The sequence below is a fragment of the Oryzias latipes genome, chromosome 4 (genome assembly GCF_002234675.1).
Source record: "Oryzias latipes chromosome 4, ASM223467v1".
In the NCBI taxonomy this organism is placed as follows: Eukaryota; Metazoa; Chordata; class Actinopteri; order Beloniformes; family Adrianichthyidae; genus Oryzias; species Oryzias latipes.
The window spans coordinates 22,286,605-22,306,838 of NC_019862.2; the positions used below are offsets into that span (position 1 = coordinate 22,286,605).

General features: G+C 39.7%; 2 protein-coding genes across 4 annotated transcripts; one reads left to right on the plus strand and one right to left on the minus strand.

The window, feature by feature from the left end:
• Positions 1-1,716: 1,716 nt before the first annotated feature.
• LOC101169437 (interferon-induced protein with tetratricopeptide repeats 1) lies at positions 1,717-4,014 on the minus strand. Its single transcript, XM_004068233.3, has 3 exons — positions 3,984-4,014; positions 3,840-3,873; positions 1,717-3,690 (listed from the first exon to the last, which is right to left on the minus strand). Exon 3 carries the CDS (start codon positions 3,668-3,670, stop codon positions 2,417-2,419), a length of 1,254 nt encoding a protein of 417 aa, XP_004068281.1. The 5' UTR covers positions 3,671-3,690; positions 3,840-3,873; positions 3,984-4,014; the 3' UTR covers positions 1,717-2,416.
• Positions 4,015-9,186: 5,172 nt separating this feature from the next.
• Positions 9,187-19,897, plus strand: LOC101164298 (receptor expression-enhancing protein 6). 3 transcript variants are annotated; one of them, XM_011474278.3, is made up of 7 exons: positions 9,187-9,403; positions 13,657-13,750; positions 14,826-14,964; positions 16,937-17,105; positions 17,188-17,333; positions 18,484-18,506; positions 19,535-19,897. In XM_011474278.3, the coding sequence occupies exons 1-6, from the start codon at positions 9,271-9,273 to the stop codon at positions 18,496-18,498; spliced, it is 696 nt and encodes a 231-aa protein (XP_011472580.1). In that variant the 5' UTR covers positions 9,187-9,270; the 3' UTR covers positions 18,499-18,506; positions 19,535-19,897. The 3 variants fall into 3 exon arrangements, with proteins under 3 accessions (XP_011472580.1, XP_004068183.1, XP_020558218.1); XM_004068135.4 differs by lacking the exon at positions 18,484-18,506; XM_020702559.1 differs by lacking the exons at positions 9,187-9,403; positions 18,484-18,506 and adding an exon at positions 11,963-12,081.
• The last annotated feature ends 337 nt before the right edge of the window (positions 19,898-20,234 follow it).

Genomic DNA, 20,234 nt, shown 5'->3' on the forward strand with positions numbered 1-20,234 from the left:
TTAAACACAAGCAGGTCATTTGAGATCACGTGCTGCATGAAAACACCCACCAAGAGATGCTACCAAACACATGCAGCAAAGCACGTCTTTAGCATCTTCTTTTCACTTTGACCTAACGGGTGAAGGCAGTTTCTGGAGTCGTCACTGATTGTAAGAGGTCTCCAGAAGTGTTTTTTTAATGGAACTTGCTTCAAATTGATACTGGAGCTCAGTTTAAACAGTTCCACAACTTGGTTAAGACCATCACAAGGGCCCTTAATCAGCAGATTATCACAAGTGAGGTCATTCATGCCCCTCAAAATCAACACCTCAAGGTACTAGATTAGTGGTCCCCAACCCCTGGGTCGTGAACTGCCTGTCGCTTGGTAGACAAAATAAATGTATTTTGGATAATTTCTGTTGTGTTTAGTTTCTGATTCTGAATGAAGTTTTTTTTTGGAAAAATGACCAGATTCTGTCCACCACATCCATCTACAACCAGGAAACACTAAACATGTGGAATGCGTTGAAGAATGTGCTAATAGGAAGGTAAAAGTGTCACAAAATTGACGAGCTTGTAGATTTTACGTGAGAACTTGTAGAATTATTTTACAAGTCAAATCTACAAGAAACATTTTATCTTCTTACGCAGTGCCTGCGTTTTTGAACTTGCATTTAGCTCATGGTGTTCACACTGCAAGTGGGTACGGGCGCCTTTTTTTTTTCTGCTGTCCACGGACGCATGACGGCTTGGTGCGAAAAGTTAAAGTGGTTCAAATGTCATGAATCTTGATCCAGGCTTTTTCTTTCACAGCTCTATTCTGAAATATTAAAAACTTGGTGTTATAGAACTCTAGCCACTGAAGTACGAATAAACGGCGTAAAGAACATGTAAATCAAGGTAGAACATGAACCCTGTGTGATTATGCTGCTTAAATGCAATTCATTAGTGATACATGCATTAGTTATGTAGTTTGAACGTGATATGTGCGTCATATACCCGATCTAAAAGTTAGACATCGGTGGAACATGCGTGAAAAGACTTTTAGACGTACATGGAATGGTCGTGAAAAGCCACAAATTTGCGTATGCATGTTGCAAAAATCACGCACAGTTGCGTAAGATTTACATAATAATTGTTTATAAACTACATAAAACACACGTAAACTGCATAATTCCCAACCGACCAAAAGTTTGAACAGCTCAAAACTGAATTCACGTTAAGACCTGACAGGCGGAACCCTCAACAGAAATCTGCGCACATCGACGAACGCTAAAAACACCTATGAGTTACGTATAACACGCATGTGACATGTGACATGTGCCATGTGCCATCCACATGTCACTACCAAGTCCAAGTCGCTGACTGGTCAAAGTTTGACCTGGTTAAACTTGTCTGTAGAGCCAGAAAACTGCATATATGTGCATTTATAAAGACTTTTCATTGAAAGGGGGTTGCTTAAACGCACGTTTCTGATGGTGCTTTGAACGTAACATTACTGTCGATGCATGTCAAGTCATTTGCTTCAGTCACGCGTCTAAAATACATCCACTTCAATCGCCAAATCCACTCCAACAGCTAAAATAAAAGCCCAGAGCTAGCAAAGGTTAATAAAAAGAACAAAAGTCCTTGGGAAGTTTCTTTGGGGAGAAGGGACCCAGTGATGAAATGGAGGAAGAGCCTTTAACTTAAAAGAAAAATAAATCTGCTATCTACTGACAAAACCAGGAGTCTTCTTTGCAATATGGATTTTTTCTCACATTTGCTTCAGCATGCCAAACCCTCTTTGCACAAACATGCAGCAACTGACTCTTTAATGTTACACTAATTAAAAAGTTGCATTCACTGTGGATTTAATATTATACTTAGAAATCAACAGTTTTATGACAGTTGTATCATTTATTTTATTTAATATCTGTCAAACCTTAAAAGTTGGTCACGGCTGAAAATTGACATTAAAGGGAAAATCTACATCACATTTTCATGGGTCCCACACAAATACTACGTTCAGAAAATACTCCTCTATGCTAAAGAGAAATACACAATGAATTATCAAGGTTCATTAAAACAAAATATGAATGATCTTTCTGCTCAGATAATCTGACCCCAAATTGAATTCTCAGTGATTTTTACAAATCAGAAACAAATTTATAAATCAAAAATTTTGTCACACAGAATCTTCATTATTGGTAAAACATCCAGAAACACAAAATGAAAATTTATTTTTAAAGGATGTTTGTTTTGCTTTTCACAAATAAAGTCTTAGTAAAATAGTAAAAACTCCTCAGATCTGAAAACTTTGTTGTGACACAATATATAATTTTGAAGAGTGGAACCAAAAGCAAACGTCAAAATTTACAGTTTTTGATTGCAAATTTCTTGATATAATTAATGCCGTGGAAAGCCAATAAAGAAAAGATGAGAAGATGTTTCACTTCAGTCCAATGTTGGCAGTTCGGCAAGGAACCGTGTTACTTCTTCACACAGCGGGTGTTTATTTTGGTGTTGAATCTTCTCCAGCACTTTGATGCTTTGGTCACGATAGAAGGACTTGTGTGGTATTCTTGCAGCTTCCATGTAGTACCTTGTTGATTCTTCTCTTTCTTTTTGAGTAAAATACAAATATCTTGCATAATAATAGTAAAGCATCTGTTTTCCCTCATGATTCTGATCAGCAGCTTTTTGCAGCAGTTCTTCAAATTTCTGCTTAGCTTTTTCCTGTTGATTGGTCTTTGCATAAATGCCCGCAAGATATATTTCCTTTTTCCATGAGGTCTCCGGGTACAAACGAATCACCTCCAGGTGTAGACTGATTGATCTGTTGATCACTTTAGGGGAATTGTTGTCTGTGTGATAGATCTTTGTCTTGTAAAAGTTAGCGGTGCATCTTTTATTGAAACGTGCCTCTGGATGTCTTTCCAGAGCTTCTTCAGCCACATTTATGAGGTCATCAATGGATAAATGATCTTTGAAGAGTGACTGTAATGGCTCAATGCCACTGTATTTGGTTAGAGGTTTGTCAAAAATCGTTCTGGCCAGCTTACGGGCTTCATCTTTAATGTCCTCTCCTGTCTTAGCTCGTCTAATCAAGTCATAAGCAGCAAGATACACGCTTGCAGGGTCCCGCTCTTTGGCCTCTCTGATTTCCTCCCAGAGATCAGCACTTATAACTTCTCCGAGGTCTTTTGAGATATTTACAAGGTTCACCACACGGCTTGTTTGCCACTCCACTCTGTCAGGCTGCATCTTTATGGCTTTGTTGAAGTAATACATTGCCAACAGCTTTTGTGTTTTGCCATACTTCATCAGATTCCAAGCTTTTTCAGCATAGACCTCTGGCGGGGGGTGCTCACTCATCAGATCATCAATCTTAGACAAGTACCTCTGTGCCTCTGCTTCTTTTCCCAATTTGTGGTACAGCCAAGCCAGATTGCCATAGTTCACCACCAACCAGGGTCCTTCATCATCATTGTTTCTGAGCCGGCAGAAGGTGTCTTTAGCTTCGTTGAAGTTTCTCAAGGCCTCATCCTTCAAGTCCAACTGGTAATAAACAAACCCTAGCAAGTTGTAAACGTGACCCATCCAGCTGGATGTACTGTTGGAGACAAGATCCTCTAATTCATCCCTGAATTTGATAGGATTCAGCTTCCAAGTAAAGTGGCACTCAAGGGCTTCCAGTTTGGACTCCATCTTAGGCAGACTGAGAAGCACTGAAACAAATCCAAAGTAAAGTTTTAGTACAAACATGCCTTCAGTCAAATCACAGGACCTTAAAACATAAGACGTAAAGGCAAAGCATAAGGAAAACAACATCAATGAGTGTCAAAAAAATAAAATAGTTAATGAGGAAGTGCCTCACAGTTCAATCCACGACCAATGGACACAATGTGATGCTGAAACGAAAAAAAGAAATGAGAAAAAGAACTTTAATTGTACAAATTACTCCTTCATTCAAAACACTGGCTGTCAGAAGAAGGTGTTTTCTGTAGAGTCAAGGACTTACCTCCTCGTTCGTGCATGCCAACACATCTGAATTCTGGTCCTTATAAACCCCTGCTTTGGGTGCCATAAAAACCTTTAATGTTTAACTTTCACAGTACTGTAAATAGCAGGACAGTAAATGCTGGGTTTGACATCATTAGAGTTCTTTTTATTTGGAAACGAAAGAAGGGAAAAAAAGAACAAGCAAATACTGACTTTCTGTAGAAGGTTGTAAATTATCTGTGCTTCATATTTTTTGTGGGTCAAAAATGTTTTGAAAATCAGAAAGTTAGACATCTTCTGATGCTAAAACTACAAGTTAAAGGCACAACTGTGACATGACAGCTCATTACAGGGAACCCAAACGCTGACAATGTTTGGCAGGACGATGGGAAAGCAAACTGATTCACTGAAGAACAAAATGAAGACTCAGAAAGGTTAACTATTGATCATCTTTTGGAGAAGTGGTCCTAAAATATCTGGCACAACACTGACTTCTGATTCCTGTCAAACCTCTGACTGATGATGAGATGAGGTAGAGGAAGGATGCAGAGCTTCGTAGACGTCTGTCAAAATAACCAGCAATAGATTCATGCCACAACGGAAATAGTGGTTGACTGCTGATGCCGGCCTCCTCTCTCCTTACTGGGGAACATTTATGGTGAGGAAGCAGCAAATCTTGTTGTTGGGAATCAATGGAGAAGGTCTGAAGGGAAAAAGATGCTAGTATGGGGTGTCTGGGATATTTTTATTAAGTTTTGTTCTCATGAGTGAGGCATTTAAATGTTTTTCTATGATTCTAGTATTTGTAGATGTTTTGGGCATTTTTATTTTAGATGTTAACCTCAATTTTTCCTATTTTTGCATTTATGTTTCATCAGTTTCCTTGTTTTATTTCTTTATCTTTCTGTTTAATTGCACGTTTGGGAGTTTCCTCATCGAACGACAATAAAAGCAAGAATCTTATCTAAAGAACATCTGACTAAGTGTAATGACACACAGGTGCAGCCCCACCTAACCACAGCTGAGGGAAATAAAGAGTTATCTGTAAAGTTTCAGAATGCAAACAGGACTCAGTTTCTGTTCTGAAGACATTTGGAAATAAATGTTACTAGTGCCAGATCCGTTCACCAAGTAACCACTAACATTCCTGGTTCCAAATGACTCGTTAGTGGTAGATCTTGAGCGTGGATCTCATAATATCTTAATTTCAAAGGCAAATCTTTTCTCTCCTTTATTTTTATCCTTTTTATTATTTTATTATAATATTTTCATGGCTAATGTAGGTGACTGATTGTTTTCTTTATTTTTTTTATGTCTCCAGTTTCCCTTAACTTTTAAGTGTAAAGTTTATCTTAATCCTCCTTAAAATATCTGCTGCTGCTTTAAACGTTATTTGTTCAACAGATTTTGTGTAGGACCCATGAGAATATAATATAGATTTCTCCTCAACCCATAACGTTGAAGCTAAAAATGTGGAACTTCAGCCTGGACTGCTTTTAAGGTGCAATGGAGAAAAATGAAAAAAGAAAAGAAAGGAAAAAAATAGGTCTCTAAAATTGGTATTTTTTAAATACAGTAACAAACATGAATTTCACAGTTTGAGTGGCAGCATCCTCAGAACATTAGACAGCCGGTTGCTGAATATAAGGCAGAGTGTGTTGGTTAGTGGGAACAACTGTCACAACAAAGCCATATTTGGAGTATAAAGACTCCTGGTATTTGTTTGTTAAATGGAGCTTTCTTTTATTTTGAAGATGTTTCCTCAATGACTGTTTTCTGTGAAAAGAAACTGTTCAAATACTTTTGTTTTTAGTTAGCTTTGTTAACTTGGGGGTTTTAATATAGCGGTCGGCACAGCCGCGAAAGTAGCGGATGTTTTTTCAACAGGTGACCGAGTGACAAGCATCAGGAATAAGTTGGATGTGGTCGGGAGAATCCAGTGGGTTTGCAAAATAAAACTTCCTTCAGAATCAGAATTTAAATAAAATGGAAAAAATGTAAGTCATATTTTTTTTTCCTCTGCGGACTGGTAGCAACTGTTCCAGCAGCAGCGAGGTTGGGAACCACTGTCATATGCGGGTCAGGTCCCTGATGTTCCACTAAACTCTAAACTTTTGCCCCTAGTTTAATGAAAATGATTTCTTGAGGTTTATACAGCTTCTGATTTATTCGGCCTGCAAGTCGAATGTCAGGGGGGCAGGTCAAGGGGTCATAAAGGGGTAGACATGGTCAGCAACAGTACTCACGTAGGCTGTGGTGTTACCATGCTAAGTAAGCGTGCTATGAAAAGTTACCACCAAATTCTGACCCTGCCATCTGACTGTGGCAGCAAAAAAGAGACTAATCAGACCAGACAACATTTTCCCAATCTTCCATTGTCCAGTTTCGGTGAATCTGTGAATAGCCTCAGTTTCCTGTTCTTAGGTGACAGGAGTGGCACATGGTGTTGTCTTCTGCTGCTGTAGCCCATCTGGTTGGACGTGTTTTGCGTTCAGAGATTCTCTTCTACAGACATTGCTTGGAACCAGTAGTTATTTGAGTTTCTGTTGCCTTTCTATCAGCTGGAACAAGTCTGGCCATTCTCCTCTGACTTCTGGCTTCAAAAAAGTATTTTTACTTACAGAACTGCCGGTCCCTGGATAATTTCTCTTTTTTGGACCATTCTCTGTAAATCCTAGAAATGGTTGAGGGTAAAAAATCCCGGCAGATCAGCAGCTTCTGAAATACTCAGACTAGCTTGTCTGGCAACCAACAACCACGTTTGAAGTCCATCAAATCACCTTTCTTCCCCATTCTGATGTTTGAACTGCAACACATGGTCTTGACCATGTCTACACACCTAAAATGCATTGAGTTGCTGTCATGTGATTGGCTGAATGGAAATTTGAGTGTGTTAATTTTTGTGCCTAATGCGTATCTGTCATATACTGGATATGTCAAAAGAAATGTCTATAGTGACAAACTATGTTCATAATAATTAAAAAAATTACCTCAAACATATACAAATAACCCCAAAAAACCTGAATGAGTAGAATTATGTTTCTCTATGAAAAATAATAAAATGCCAAATTTAGAGAAGATAAAAATAAAATTGATGGACACAATTAGTGCTGACCCCAAAACTGACTTTAACTCCTTTTAGAGTTGACAAAGTCAGTTGAAGACTTTTGTTGCTAAAAATCTAGTATTTTTAAATTCAGGCAAAAAACTGAGCAAAGTCCAGAAACATTTATCAGAAACTCCTCGTTCCTGCCAAGACTTCTTGCCACAGACCAGTATTTAAGTAAACAGGGTAATAAGTCTCCTGCAGTGAGCTAGGCACAAACAAGCTGGTTTCACCATTGTAGGTTTCATAAGTTTCGTTTCTGTTTTTATTTTTTTTTAAATCTTATGATGCTAATAAAAATGTCTATCTTATCTTACCCTAATGCACAGCTTCAATCACTTTGTGTTTGATCATCAACTTCATAAACAGACCTCCCATATCAACTGAAACTTGTTTACTTGTTTGAGGCAGCAGTATTTGGTAGGTGTCCTCCAGAAGGTGGAATTTGAGGTATTTGAAATACAGAGAAATCAATGTTTTTATGGTATGTAGCTAGTGAAAGCAAGGAAACATTTTTTTAGATCATAGACAGTAGGTTGGATTGTTCAAAAGACAAAGATTATCTTAATTTTGATATTCAGAAGTGCTCCACATTAGAAATGGACATCAACAACATTTGACCTATACTGAGTGGTTGGTGTCCATTAGGTCTGCACAATGAATCGCAAATTTATCGGTATTGAGATATCAAGCTTTGCCATTTCGAGGTGCTGTGCGAAACTACAATTCCAAAATCAAGTGCCCCAGAAATCTCCCAGAGGTCTCTGCGAAATACCATTGTGCATTGATGCTTACTTGAATGGCGAATGCAAACCACAACACACTGCGTTTGAACAACTTTTACAAAGAAAATTTATTTAAATGTATTTTTTAAAATAAAATATCAACGTTATCATCTTTAGAACACAGGGAATTCATGAATGGTCGTCGCAAAATGCTCATATTGATGAGATTTTTACTTTGTGAAATCCATGATGTTATATTTGCTGTAAAACAAAAAAAAGCAGTGAGCATGGTGTACGAATTACTCTTAAAATCCAGGGCACTACATAGTCCCGCACTATATAGTTTTTAGTAGTTAGGTATTAGAGAGGGAATTGAGACATAGCCAGTGTTTCTTATCATTTATTATTGGTGATATCAAAGTGAACTTTTCAATAAAATCAGGCCAAATAGGAAAAATACTCATGCAAATAAAAATATTCCTAACTTATTGTGAGTCTTGTAAGTAATCAGAGATGAGTGCTTTTTGCAGTAGAAGAGGGGTATATGGGTGCAGACCAAGAGGTGCGTGTTCCTTGGAACTGGAACACACTGTTGAACTTTCTCTGTGTTGTGGGCCTAAGGGCCGTGTCACACAGCTACTATGTACATTTTACACATTTTCCATGTATTCAATTTCTGTCTTTCGTGATGAATGCGCGAAATACGTAATTCGCTAGTGTTTCCTGTCATGTGTCGCTGTGCGCAGATGTTCGTCGAGGATGTTGGGCGATTGGCCTTTACCTGAATTTGGTTTTATGCTGATCAGAATTTTTGGTTAGATGAAAATTAAGCAGGTTTTGTGTATTTTACGAGGCTTGTACACAATTCAAGCGTAAATCTTACGCAATTGTGCATAGTTTTTGTCTATGGACTTTTTACGTACGTACCACTGAAGTATAACTTTTATATTGCGTATAGAGCACACATATGACGTTCAAATTAAGTAAATTAATGCATGGATTTTGGGCCATATTTGCCTTTTTCGTTGATTTACATGTTCTTTGCATGATTTATTTGTACTTTTGTGGTTTCAAAGTGGTTCAATTCTGATTCTCACTCTTTCCACGTGTATTCACGTATGACCAATTTTCATCTGTACAATGTGCGCAAAATGTACGTAATGGCTGTGTGACACGGCCTTAACTCAAAGAAATTCTTAAACACCCCAGTGACCTGCTTCCAATTCACAACCGTTGTGCGGATCATGACTCTTTGTTAAGATAAACCGATATACATATATATGTTGGAAATGACTTTTGGGTTTCATGACGGTCACAGCCATATCATTATCCACCTGCTCCTGTGCTCCTCCCCCTCCTCCTCCTCATCAAAGCAGATTGCTGCTGTCAGGGGATTAACGGCGGTTATAACTTCCTCTTCCCTGCAGGCTGCCTTTCCCTGACCCATTTTGCGCTTTAGCAGCTCTTCGAGCACCATGGGCTTGCTGGACATTTTTTCTTCCATCAAAGAACGGGCCGAAAAGTTTCTCAATGAGAAGAACATGGTGACCGATTTTCTGGGAAAGGTAGAGGAAAAGACGGGGATCAAGAAGAAGTTCATTGCCGCGGGTACGTAACGTGACCCCTTGTTTTTACTCTGTTCAGTTCAAAACGAACTCCCCAACAGATATTTCTACGTTGATTCTTCTTGAATTTAGAAGACTTGCATTGGCTAGCTGCAAGCTGATGGAAAACGGATGGGGATTCAGTTAATCCTCATGTGAAAAAAAGCTACCAGGATGCAAAACCAACTGTTCATATTGATCAGGACCTCCTAAGTTGCATCTGTATTCCATTGACAAATGGTTTCAAATTGTGTTTTTGGACTGTTTGTCATGGTGCGGGGTGGCTCGAGAGCCGGTAGGACCCAGTAGCAGAGGCGGAGGCACGAGGATCAGAGTCTAATGGATTTAATAAACAAAAACCAAACACAAAGCGCTGCAGAGCAGGATTTCTGAACAAACAAAGCTTACTTGACGTGGCGAGGAACATGAAACGTGGAATGTGGCAAGAGACAGCATGACATGAAACACCATGACAAGACTAATGAACCAGTACAGGAGGAAGGCAAAGACATGACTTAAGTACAGACAGGGCAGACAAGACACAGGTGAACACGATCAGGGCAGATGGGGACCAAAGGAAGTAAAACTCAAGAAAACAGACAAGACAGGAGAACTTTCAAAATAAAACAGGAAACAGAAACAAACCAGACAGAACAAGAACAAGGACGAAAAACAAGACAACAAACTCAAATCATGACACTGTTGTCCCAACAGTTAACGCAACATTCCATTGGCAAAATATGCTAGGCCTCTTTAATGTTTTTGTTTTGGTTTGATCCTATGGGCTTAGGTAAGCAAAAAACATAAATAGACAGCAAACTGCTAATAGATTTAGTTGACTAGGATACAACAGTATCACAATGCGCTTTGTCCCCTCGGGCATGTACTATTTTGATAAAAATCCCACTGAATGTTTTTTCCGCCTCTTGTAAACAATATGTAAGTAACCAATGGCAGCTTTATTAATAAAGTTTTGAGCACATACATTTTTAAACATGTGAGACAGAGCATCTCCAGTACTATTCCAGAAGGGTTGTCGATGACATGGGTGACCCTGATCCATGTATTGAGGTATGCTGCCATGCAGGAGACTGTTCCAAATGCAATGGTAATTTTTTGTTCACCTTCATTAGGTATTGATCACAACTGCCCTCAAAGGTGGGCAGGTGAAAACTGGGCACACAAATGGTTCAGTATGGAGTTAGTATGTGCACCTTACCGATGACTAGGGCACTGAACGCCAGCATTACCTGTTCGTCATAAGTGTGTATACTGTAACTCAGATGTGATACACTTACCACATGCACAAAAATGGTACGTTCCATTTTCACACTGTCCCTTGAAGTGGCCATACAACCCTCAGAGGAGGTGAAAAATCTGCACTCCCCTGCTCCTATCTGCAACTCTCCACGGGCCCGGACAACCTAAAAACCTCCATCACCTTTACGGTTCAACCCCCTGTATGCGTGGGTACAGGGTTTTCTCTGTCTGCTCTCTTTCTTACCCACAATTCTTTATGTCATTATTGCAGTTGTAGCTATAAGGTTTGTTGCAGGCAGAATAAATTTCCTTTCATCCCAATTTGAAGATGTGCATATTTTTTCTTTAACAAAAAGCATAGATGGACGCAACCAATCTTGACTGATCTTGAACATTTGGAAGGGTTCCCAGTCCTTGAATGGGAGACTGCGTTGGACTCCCTGGTTCTAAAACTTGGGGAACCACATGGGACGGGGGCACTCTCCAGTGTTTCCATGTGCCAATCAGAAGTCTGGGTAATGCAGAGGAGGTCAAAAGGCTTCACCTTTCATTGGCTGGGTAGGCTCCATCTTTCCTGTGATCAGGATAACATTCAAAAGGGGCCCAAGTCCAAGAGGTTTGTTTTTCCAGGAAATGATTTTAATCGCATAGCTTAAAGGGAGGCTACACCAAATGATTAATACTTTACCCAGATTTGGCACCAGTTCATAGCTTACAAATGCTATAATATGAAGCACCTCACTTTTATAACTTCAGAGGAAATTAAGACTAAAGTCTCTGGACTTGGGCCCTTCTTGAATTAAACAGGGGCTCTGCCATATTGGATAACTAGTGCTGCCATCTATGGGATGAAGCAAAACCCATGCAAGAGAGGCCCAAGTCAAGGAATTTTGCACTAAACGCATTTTAAATGTCAAAGCATTGTCAATACATTACAACGGACTTGGAACTTTTTTGCACATAATCAGATAGCTTTTCCTTTGAAGTCTATAGAACATGTAATATCTGTATTTTGAAAAATTGTGGACTTGGGTCCCTTTCGAACTAACCGATTCAATTATCTTCAACCAATCATCCATCAATTTTCTAAACCCCTTTTTAAGGATTGGAAGCTTGGTTTTAAGTTCTTGCCTTTGTTATTTCTTGATATTTTATCAACAAAAGAAATAGACTTTAATTAAACATAAGTTGTGTCCTAAGATTCCACTGAGTCAGATCTCAACACATCTCGTGAGCGAGTAACAGCAGTGTATTGAGGGTGCAGTGGGTCAGTGACACAGTGAGCAGGACATGATGTCAGTGTGGTGCCTGGCGCTCACCGTCTCCCTCTCTAAGCAGTGGTGTTAAATCAGATAATCCACAGGGACAGGCAACACGGCGGGGCGGCCTCCATGACTGAGCAGCAGTGTAAGCTGATCAGAGGTAGGTAGGTTGCCTAACCAGCTACCCGTGTTTCCGTTTGGAAAACATTATCTTGTCTTTTCTTATTTTCAAGATTGCTGTCAGACTGAAAGTTCAGTGAAGAAAAAGGTTCTTGTAGTATAATTGCTTTTTTTTCTGAACACTAAAGTGTCTTTCAGCTCTCTAGAAGTCAAAACTTGCAATTTTCCACTTTACAAAGATGTTTTAAATTAAAGGAATGTGTTGGTTAAAAGGATAAAAACTTCACTTTTTAAAAAGTACTTTGCAGCTCAGCATAATGTCTTTGTCAAAATTGCCCTTATGAGTGGATTCTGTCTGTCTCCGGGTGAAAAATGGACAAACCTGTCCAGGGCACGGTGATTGCCCACACAGAACAGCAACGTTGTAGGCTGCTCGATGACCCCATGGAGGGGAAATGTTCATGCACATCTTTTTTCTACAGGCATTCTGCTGGCAGCAGGTCCCACTGACCACTTTACATGAAAGGGAACATAAGAGGGAAGTAGAATGAAAGTTTTCAGGGCCAACAGCCTTTGGACCCTTCATCCTCCTCAATATGTTCATCTTTACTGAAATTTCCTGTAAAGATGAAGCAACATCTTCTACTCTGCGCTCTCCAAAGCTATGTTCACATCGCCCTCTGCAAAGCATGTTCAAGTGACCATTTCCAATAAAAAGTCTATGTAAACACAAGTAAATGTGCATTTTGAAATTTTTTATTTTTTTATTTTTGCTACGCAAGTTTTTACAACCGTTTTCAGGCTCTATGTAAAAAACGTACGGCCATTGAAAAACGTTGAAAGTTAAACCAGGGTTGAACTTTGACCAATCGGGGACTCGGATTTTATAGTGATGTATAGATGGTGTCCCCTTAAACTCACAGAAGTGCCATCTGTTTGAAAATGTATCTTGGAGGAGGACTTAATGATTGCTGTTCCTGCCTGGACGGAATTCTATAACACCAAGCCTTGCCCAACTGTAGGTGGTTGATATATGCTAGTAAACAGCAGAAAAAGACGAAGAAAAAGCCCCTACCTGCTAGTCAAGTGTGAACACTATTGGCTAAAAGCATATTCAAGAATGTGTGTTTGATGCTTTCTTCAAAGTTCTCTTCAAATTTCTACCTATATCTTTATATTTTGTTTTCAAGTTTGTGTTTTCCCGTAATTGCTTTGACCTTTTCAGGGGCTTGAATTGCTTTTAGTAAGTTTAATCAATAACGATTTTGTTTTTTGTCTTTTTTTATAATGGCTGGGTTTGTCCCTTTAATGTTTTCAAGAAACCGGAGAGTGCTTACGTATAAACATCTCTCCCTGCAATAGTGAAGCATCTGAACTGTTTAGGTGCTACATAAGAGAGTCATGGTTCAAATTCTATATATTGCCACACGTTCAAGCCTGAGCCCAGTTTACTAACCAAAATATTGATCGCACATTTGTCTAAAATTATTCAAACCTAGACTGTACGTTGTGACCTAATTTTGGAGCAACTGAATGTAAAAAAAAGCAATGAAACTGATTGGAGGCTAATGAAGTATCAGACATGTGACACCTATTTTTTGTTTTTCCCACTCAGGTGCTGTCTCACTGACCGGACTATATCTTGTGTATGGTTATGGGGCCTCACTTCTTTGCAATCTGATCGGCTTTGCATATCCTGCCTATTATTCGTGAGTTGTTTACTTTATTTATTTTTGCAATTCAACTTCCTAACTAATTCTGCAGGTAAAATGTCATCTTTGCTCAATAGGTCATTTAATTGTTTAGTTATTTTGCCCTTTTATGCTGCTACTTCCATTCTGTCACAAAACAGGCAGACGGCTGGTTCCAATTGCAGCAGGTGAATAAGCTCTGCTAAAAGTCCACACAGCTAAATCAGGGTCTGGCAGGCAGAGTTTGATAACTGCCATTGGGGAATATGAGGAGAAACAGGAGTAGCCAGGATCCAGGCGAGAATTTGGGCAGGAGGCAGACAAAGTCAAAGAACAAACAGGGCCAGGAAATCAGAAGATCATTTCCAGCTATAACACTCAGTAACACAGGCAGAGTGGCACAAGCAGTACTTCACACTGAGTGAGGCTGAGTACAGTGCTTAAGTATGTTAAGACAGATTGAGTGAATGAGAGTCAGGTGTGTGGTCTCCAGGAAGTGAGTGCTGGGGTTGCTGGGAGATGTTGTGTGGATAGAACTCTAGAAATGGCTCCCGCTGGTGATCAGAGTGGGAGGCAGAGCTCCCCCTCTAACACACATCATTTATTATCTCCTAAGCTTGGGGTTCTCAAACTAATGATTGCTCAGTACTCTAAGGGGCGGCCATGGTGCAGTGGAAGGGCGGTCGATCAATGATCGTAAGATTGCAGGTTCGATTCCCGCCTTGCACGCCCATGTGTGGAAGTGTCCTTGGGCAAGACACTGAACCCCACCTTGCCTCTGGTGGGAGGTTGTTGCCAGTGTTCAGCATTGGAGCCGCCATCAATGTGTGTGTGAATGGGACTGTGACTGTAAAGCGCTTTGGGCCTTCGTAAGAAGGTAAAAAGCGCTATATAAGTATATGCCATTTACCACTTACTATTAAGTATGCTTACTTGACAATACTATAGAGAATAGTTACATTTTATTTCTAACCCTGAAGAACCAAACTCACAGGGTCTAAAATGGCTGGTATTTTATTTATTTGTAACTCATAGAGTAGTAATATAAGGTATTTTCTGGCAACCACAAGTCAACACTTTTGATTGTCTGCAGAATCAAAGCCATTGAAAGTCCGTGCAAAGACGACGACACAAAATGGCTGACATACTGGGTGGTGTACGGAGTGTTCAGCCTGGGCGAGTTCTTCTCTGATATTTTTCTGTACTGGTTCCCGTTTTACTATGCTTTTAAGGTAAGAAGTCTTCTACAAACTTGTGTTCAAAACAATCTTCAGAAAAGACTCAGATGACAGTTCACAAGTTTCAAACGTTCTGCAGTTCTAAAGCAGGGGTCTGCCAACGCCTGTAGCTGTTTGACTGAAGAAAAATAAAAATATTTTTGATTTTTAAAAGTAAGGTTTAAGGTTTTTTGGACTACAAGGTAAATGAAGCAAAACGAACCAGTCAGATAGGTAAACCTTTATTTCATTCATTCGCAAACAGTTGAAGGACAGTATGTATTACATTACCCACAATGCCCTGACAATCCATCATGTATTGTACGTTTACAAAAATTAATCAATTACAAATCAGTCAGTAAAAAATTGCAGGATTTTAAGTGCGCCTTTTGGTCCAAAAAAAAGGTAAGAGTCGCTTATTTGGAAATGATTTACAAATTTCTGGCTGAGATGCACCAACGACAGTAAAACAAAGTGTGCATATTTTTTGTCACTGCTGATATCACAGTATCTGCTGTTGCATTGAGATGATCCAGTGTGTTACAGGGTGTCATTTATTTTGAAAGGAAGTCATGTGAACCTCTGTCAAAAGTTATAAACAATTTCATATTTTGAAAACAAAAAAAGTTTTCTCTTTCAGTTTTAGTTTCCCAGAGGGTAAAATAAGACTGTGGCTCCTACTGGGGTTAAGTCAGTAGAAAATCAACTCAAAAGGCTCTTTAAGTGTTGCAGACCCCTGTTAGACAGCAATCGTCAACCTTGGATGTTTTACAATCTTGTGCCACGTATTTGGACCTTCTCTGAATTTCTAGGAAAATATATTTCTTTATAACAGAAAGTTCCTGTCTTTAATTTTTAAGTAGTTCACAGAGCTTTTTATTATACAAATACAAAACACTTTGCGGTACATGTGTGCAAAAAGTATTTTATTAATAAAGTTTGATTTGAATCGATTTGTAAACTGGGTTTTTAAACAATAAAACAACATGTTTACTTTTTTAAGACAAATGGAAAATTAAGTAATGTGTGTTTCTGCTTCTGACCTGCAGTCTTCCTCAAAGAACAGTAATGCCTTAGTCACAACTACCCTTTAGGGTGGATGTGGGCGAAAAGTGGGGAAATTTGCACGGGCACACAGGGGTCCCGCAGGAAAAATTAAGATTGCAGTCCGTTTAATGAGCCTATAGAGAGAAAATGTTCATGTTGCTTTTCCCTATGGGCAGGCTGCGGGCAACAGGTTGTAGCAAACACTAAAACAACACATAAGGGTGAGTGCGGGAGAAATAGGTGAGATGCAGGAACGTTGAACAGATTTTTCCTATTTTAAGCCCCTCCTGAAATCTGTGCACTGCACTAAGGGCCCATTTATGATTAGTATTCGATACTGTATATTACTCATACAGTACACATTCCTTGAGCACACAGTGCGCGTTTTTTCTGCGCCCCGTGCTTTCAGTGAAATTAGGCAATCAGAGTGTAGTTTGTGTGGGTGCCCTACAGGCACTTTCGTGCAGAGGAGGGCTCGTGATATTTGATCCACGTTTGTATAGATACTTATAAATCAAAAAACGCTGTACGTCTAGTGTGAGTAAGGGGCCAATACCTCACTAATGACTAGAGTGCTTTGTTAGGGCACCGCATGACAGCATCACCCGTACACCATTGATTCATGGATAACTTACGTAATTCTTGCAAACACTTGACGATAGACTTACCAGATGGAAAATTCAATTTTTTTATTTTCCCTTAAGATGGCTGCAGGAGCCAAAAAGGAAAGTGTAAGACACGCCTGGTGTCCCTTTAAAACTGCCCCTGTCCATGACCCCCTGTGGGCTCGAACAACCCAAAACCCCACAGCCCCCGTACTAGTCAACCCCTTCACAGGTGCATGTAACTAAGGCATTACACCACAGCCCTTCTTCTAAAGAAGGAATTATAGCCGTGCAATGGAGTACATCAAATTTTGAGTTACTCCTTTACTCAACAGTGTCTCTTCCTGTTGTGGTGTATGGCTCCTATGTCATGGAATGGATCGCAGATAATTTACAACAAGGTAGTTCGTCCCATCTTCCTCCGCCATGAAGCAACGGTGGACAACATGGTCAGTGATCTCAGTGGGAAGGCCATGAGTGCCGCTGAAAACCTCACCAGGGAAGGTACGACCCGCCAGAGGCCTAAAAGCTCAAGACAAATTACCTTTCTGCTCAATAATATGTCTTTTCCCGCTTCCCTCTTCAGTTTTGTCCACTTTGGTGAAAAACAAAACCTTAGTGACGCCGATGGCCACAGTAGCTCAGTCAGACACCAGAAGTTTACCAAGTTCCTCTGCACAAACATCAGGGGCTAAAGTGGTGCCATTGCAACAGAGGGAGGAGGAACAAAGAGTGAGTATTCGTCCTCGACTCCTCCCTTTCCACCCTGACCTCCTAAAACCAGCTGCGTTCATTATTTTAATTGTAAGTGTCACTACATAACTAAAATCCCTTTAAAGAGCTACGAAAAGAATGCAAGACAACATCAAAAAGCCAAAATAAGTATATTTCTTTCATTTGAATCTAACTTAAAAGTTGTCTCAAAGCAACACAAAAAAATAAAAAGATAAAAAATACTGATCAATATAGTAATCATGACAGTAATAATCCAATTACGTACAGATGTTTGCATCAAAATCAGATTATCTTAATTGTCTGCTAATGGACCATATACAGGTTTTACTAGAACAGCCATAGATTGTGTAAGAGAACTGGACCGGTGGGTGTGACGTCATCCATAAACAACAGTTTAATTCTAGGTCCAACCAAATTAAGTCAATTCAGTCGCCATTTTCTTACAATACAGACGCCACCATGTTGGAACCAGATGATGTCAGTAAGCAGTAATTGGTCTGAGTCCAAATTTCTATGACAACAAATCTCACCAGTCAGGAATGGACTTATTGGAAGTCCACACCCCTACCACATGAAAGTGGACTTGCCAGAATCTGTCAATCAAATATTTTAACGTTGGACATGGGGACCAGCTGGCACTACCTACTTTTGTGATTTCCAAAGGTAGCAGAGCAAGAATAGCTATTCCGACCATTATAGTGATTGAGTAATAAACAGCTGTTTATTTCTCTATAGAAGTCTATGAGATTTTGACTTCTTGGATCCAGTGGGAACTTCCTGTTTGGAACACCAGGGAGGAGGAGTCACTCAGTCCAGTTCTCATATACAGTTAATGATTACAATTTACAAGACTTTTAAAGTAATTAACCTAAGTTAACCCTACTGAGCTTCATAAAACACAAACAAATCAACAAATCAAAGGGATTTCCAGCTTCTGAAGATGTTCTCTGTTATTTTTTATACATGCAGTACGTTTTATATACAGTATGTTGTTTAGCATGTTACCTAAAACTGATGTATATCAATTTTATTATGGGCTGTTTAAACTGTGGCCAAGTTAAAGACTGTATGAGGTCTGTAAAACAGTTTCCAGGATGTGTTTTTGGAAAAAAGGACAATCTACTAACTTTACTGCCACCTGCTGCAGCCTTTCCTTGGCTAAAAAGTGTGGTAAGTCTTCCAGTTTTGTGTGGAAGAGTAGAGTTTTTTTTAACTGTTGTGAGCAGAGTTAGCATGAATCCCACACCCTCATAGATGTGTGACATGAACTGACCTGCCAAGCCTCCACAGCCCTCCCTGTCCTGTATTTTTACTGCCAGGTGACTTTCAGGTGATGGATTCTTCCAAGTAGTCCAACTTTCAGGTGCTTTTTCCCCATTTCATCTCCTCCCACTGTCAAAATCAAAACATGGAAACCAGCAGAGAGCCTTAAGGGACTCCTTCCTTAAGTAACCAGGAGGCATCCGGACCAGATGGCTGAGCCACCTCAGCTGGCTCCTCTCGATGTGAAGAGTAAAAGAACCCCCTTTATGAGAAATGTGTCACACAGATTGGGACATCACTGGGGACAAACTCTAGAGCCTAGCCTGGGGTCTGGACTCCTCCCTCCAACCCCGGTCGGGTCCAACCTGAAGAAACATTGTTGGATCGCTCTCCCGTGGGCCCTCCACCTGTAAGAGAGTTCTAAAGGGGCTGATGTAGTTTGGGTGATAGTTGAAGGTGGGTTCCTCGGCAGCCCAAACCCAAATGGAACTTAGCTTTTGGGACTTGAACCTCACTTCTTTGGAAGGGAATGAGCCTGAGCTTGTGCAGGAGGTCGAGAGGTACGGACTAGATATAGTTGGGCTCACCTCCAAGCACAGCCTGGGCTCTGAACCCCCCGAGAAGGGTATACTGTACCATTCTGGAGTTGTTTAGCTTTAAAAAACGTAATAAATTATGTACATTTAAAATACAAATCACAATCATTACCAGGTAAGAACCTCCTCAGTGCATTAATTGTGTACTGAAATGCCCTGCAGCAGCAAGCAGTTTATCATTGTCTGTTTCCAACTAAATCTATCTTCTGAGGCTGTCTTTTCTGTGTTAGGGTATTATTTTTTTAGTCTCCTTGAACATGTTCAGAAATCCCACCGTTCATTCTGCTTTCCGTGTCTGTCCAGTTTAGAAAAAGACCATGTCCTTGTTTTTTTCCCCAGTTTTCCAGTCCATCAGAAAGTAGTAGCCGAAGATGAGGAGCTCAAGAGATGAAAAAGTGAAGATTTTCTTCTTCATTCTGACGGATCCCAAATGAAAATCCGTTAGTGTCAAAGACTGGTTGATTGTCTATCAAGTATTATACAGAAATTGCATGTCAGATCTCCTGTTTCTGTCTTTTTCATTTTTAATATATTTATTTATTAGGATTATTGGTATTTGAAGCTCCTGAAACTTGTTAAAGATCACCATCTACCTTAAGGATGTAGAGAATCTCTGTTGTTACATTTTTACTTGTTCCATCTTGATGAAAACAATCTTAGAATTCAAAACGTTCTGATTAAAACAAAACTATGTGAACTCTGTCCTTTTGAAGTGTTGTTTTTGTTGCTGCTTACAGGTTTTTGTTGCAGAATGTTGTCAAAATCGAACATTTTTCAGAAATGTTTTGTTTCTTTAGATATTGCAGAGTACGACACACTTTTAAGGTGGGTGTGATCTCTAGATGTTTTTGTCTTGCTTACGTGATTTGAGAAGAAATTCAAATTCTGCATGTAGTTATTTGTGCTGCAAAAAGTGTCTGGTTCAAATCCCAGCTTTCTTCTTTTGTTGTGGAGTTGCAGCATTTTTCTGAGCATAGGATTGAGTGTGGCAGCCTAAATGAACCCCTCAACATTTCCAGGTTATTTGCCCCCCTCCCAA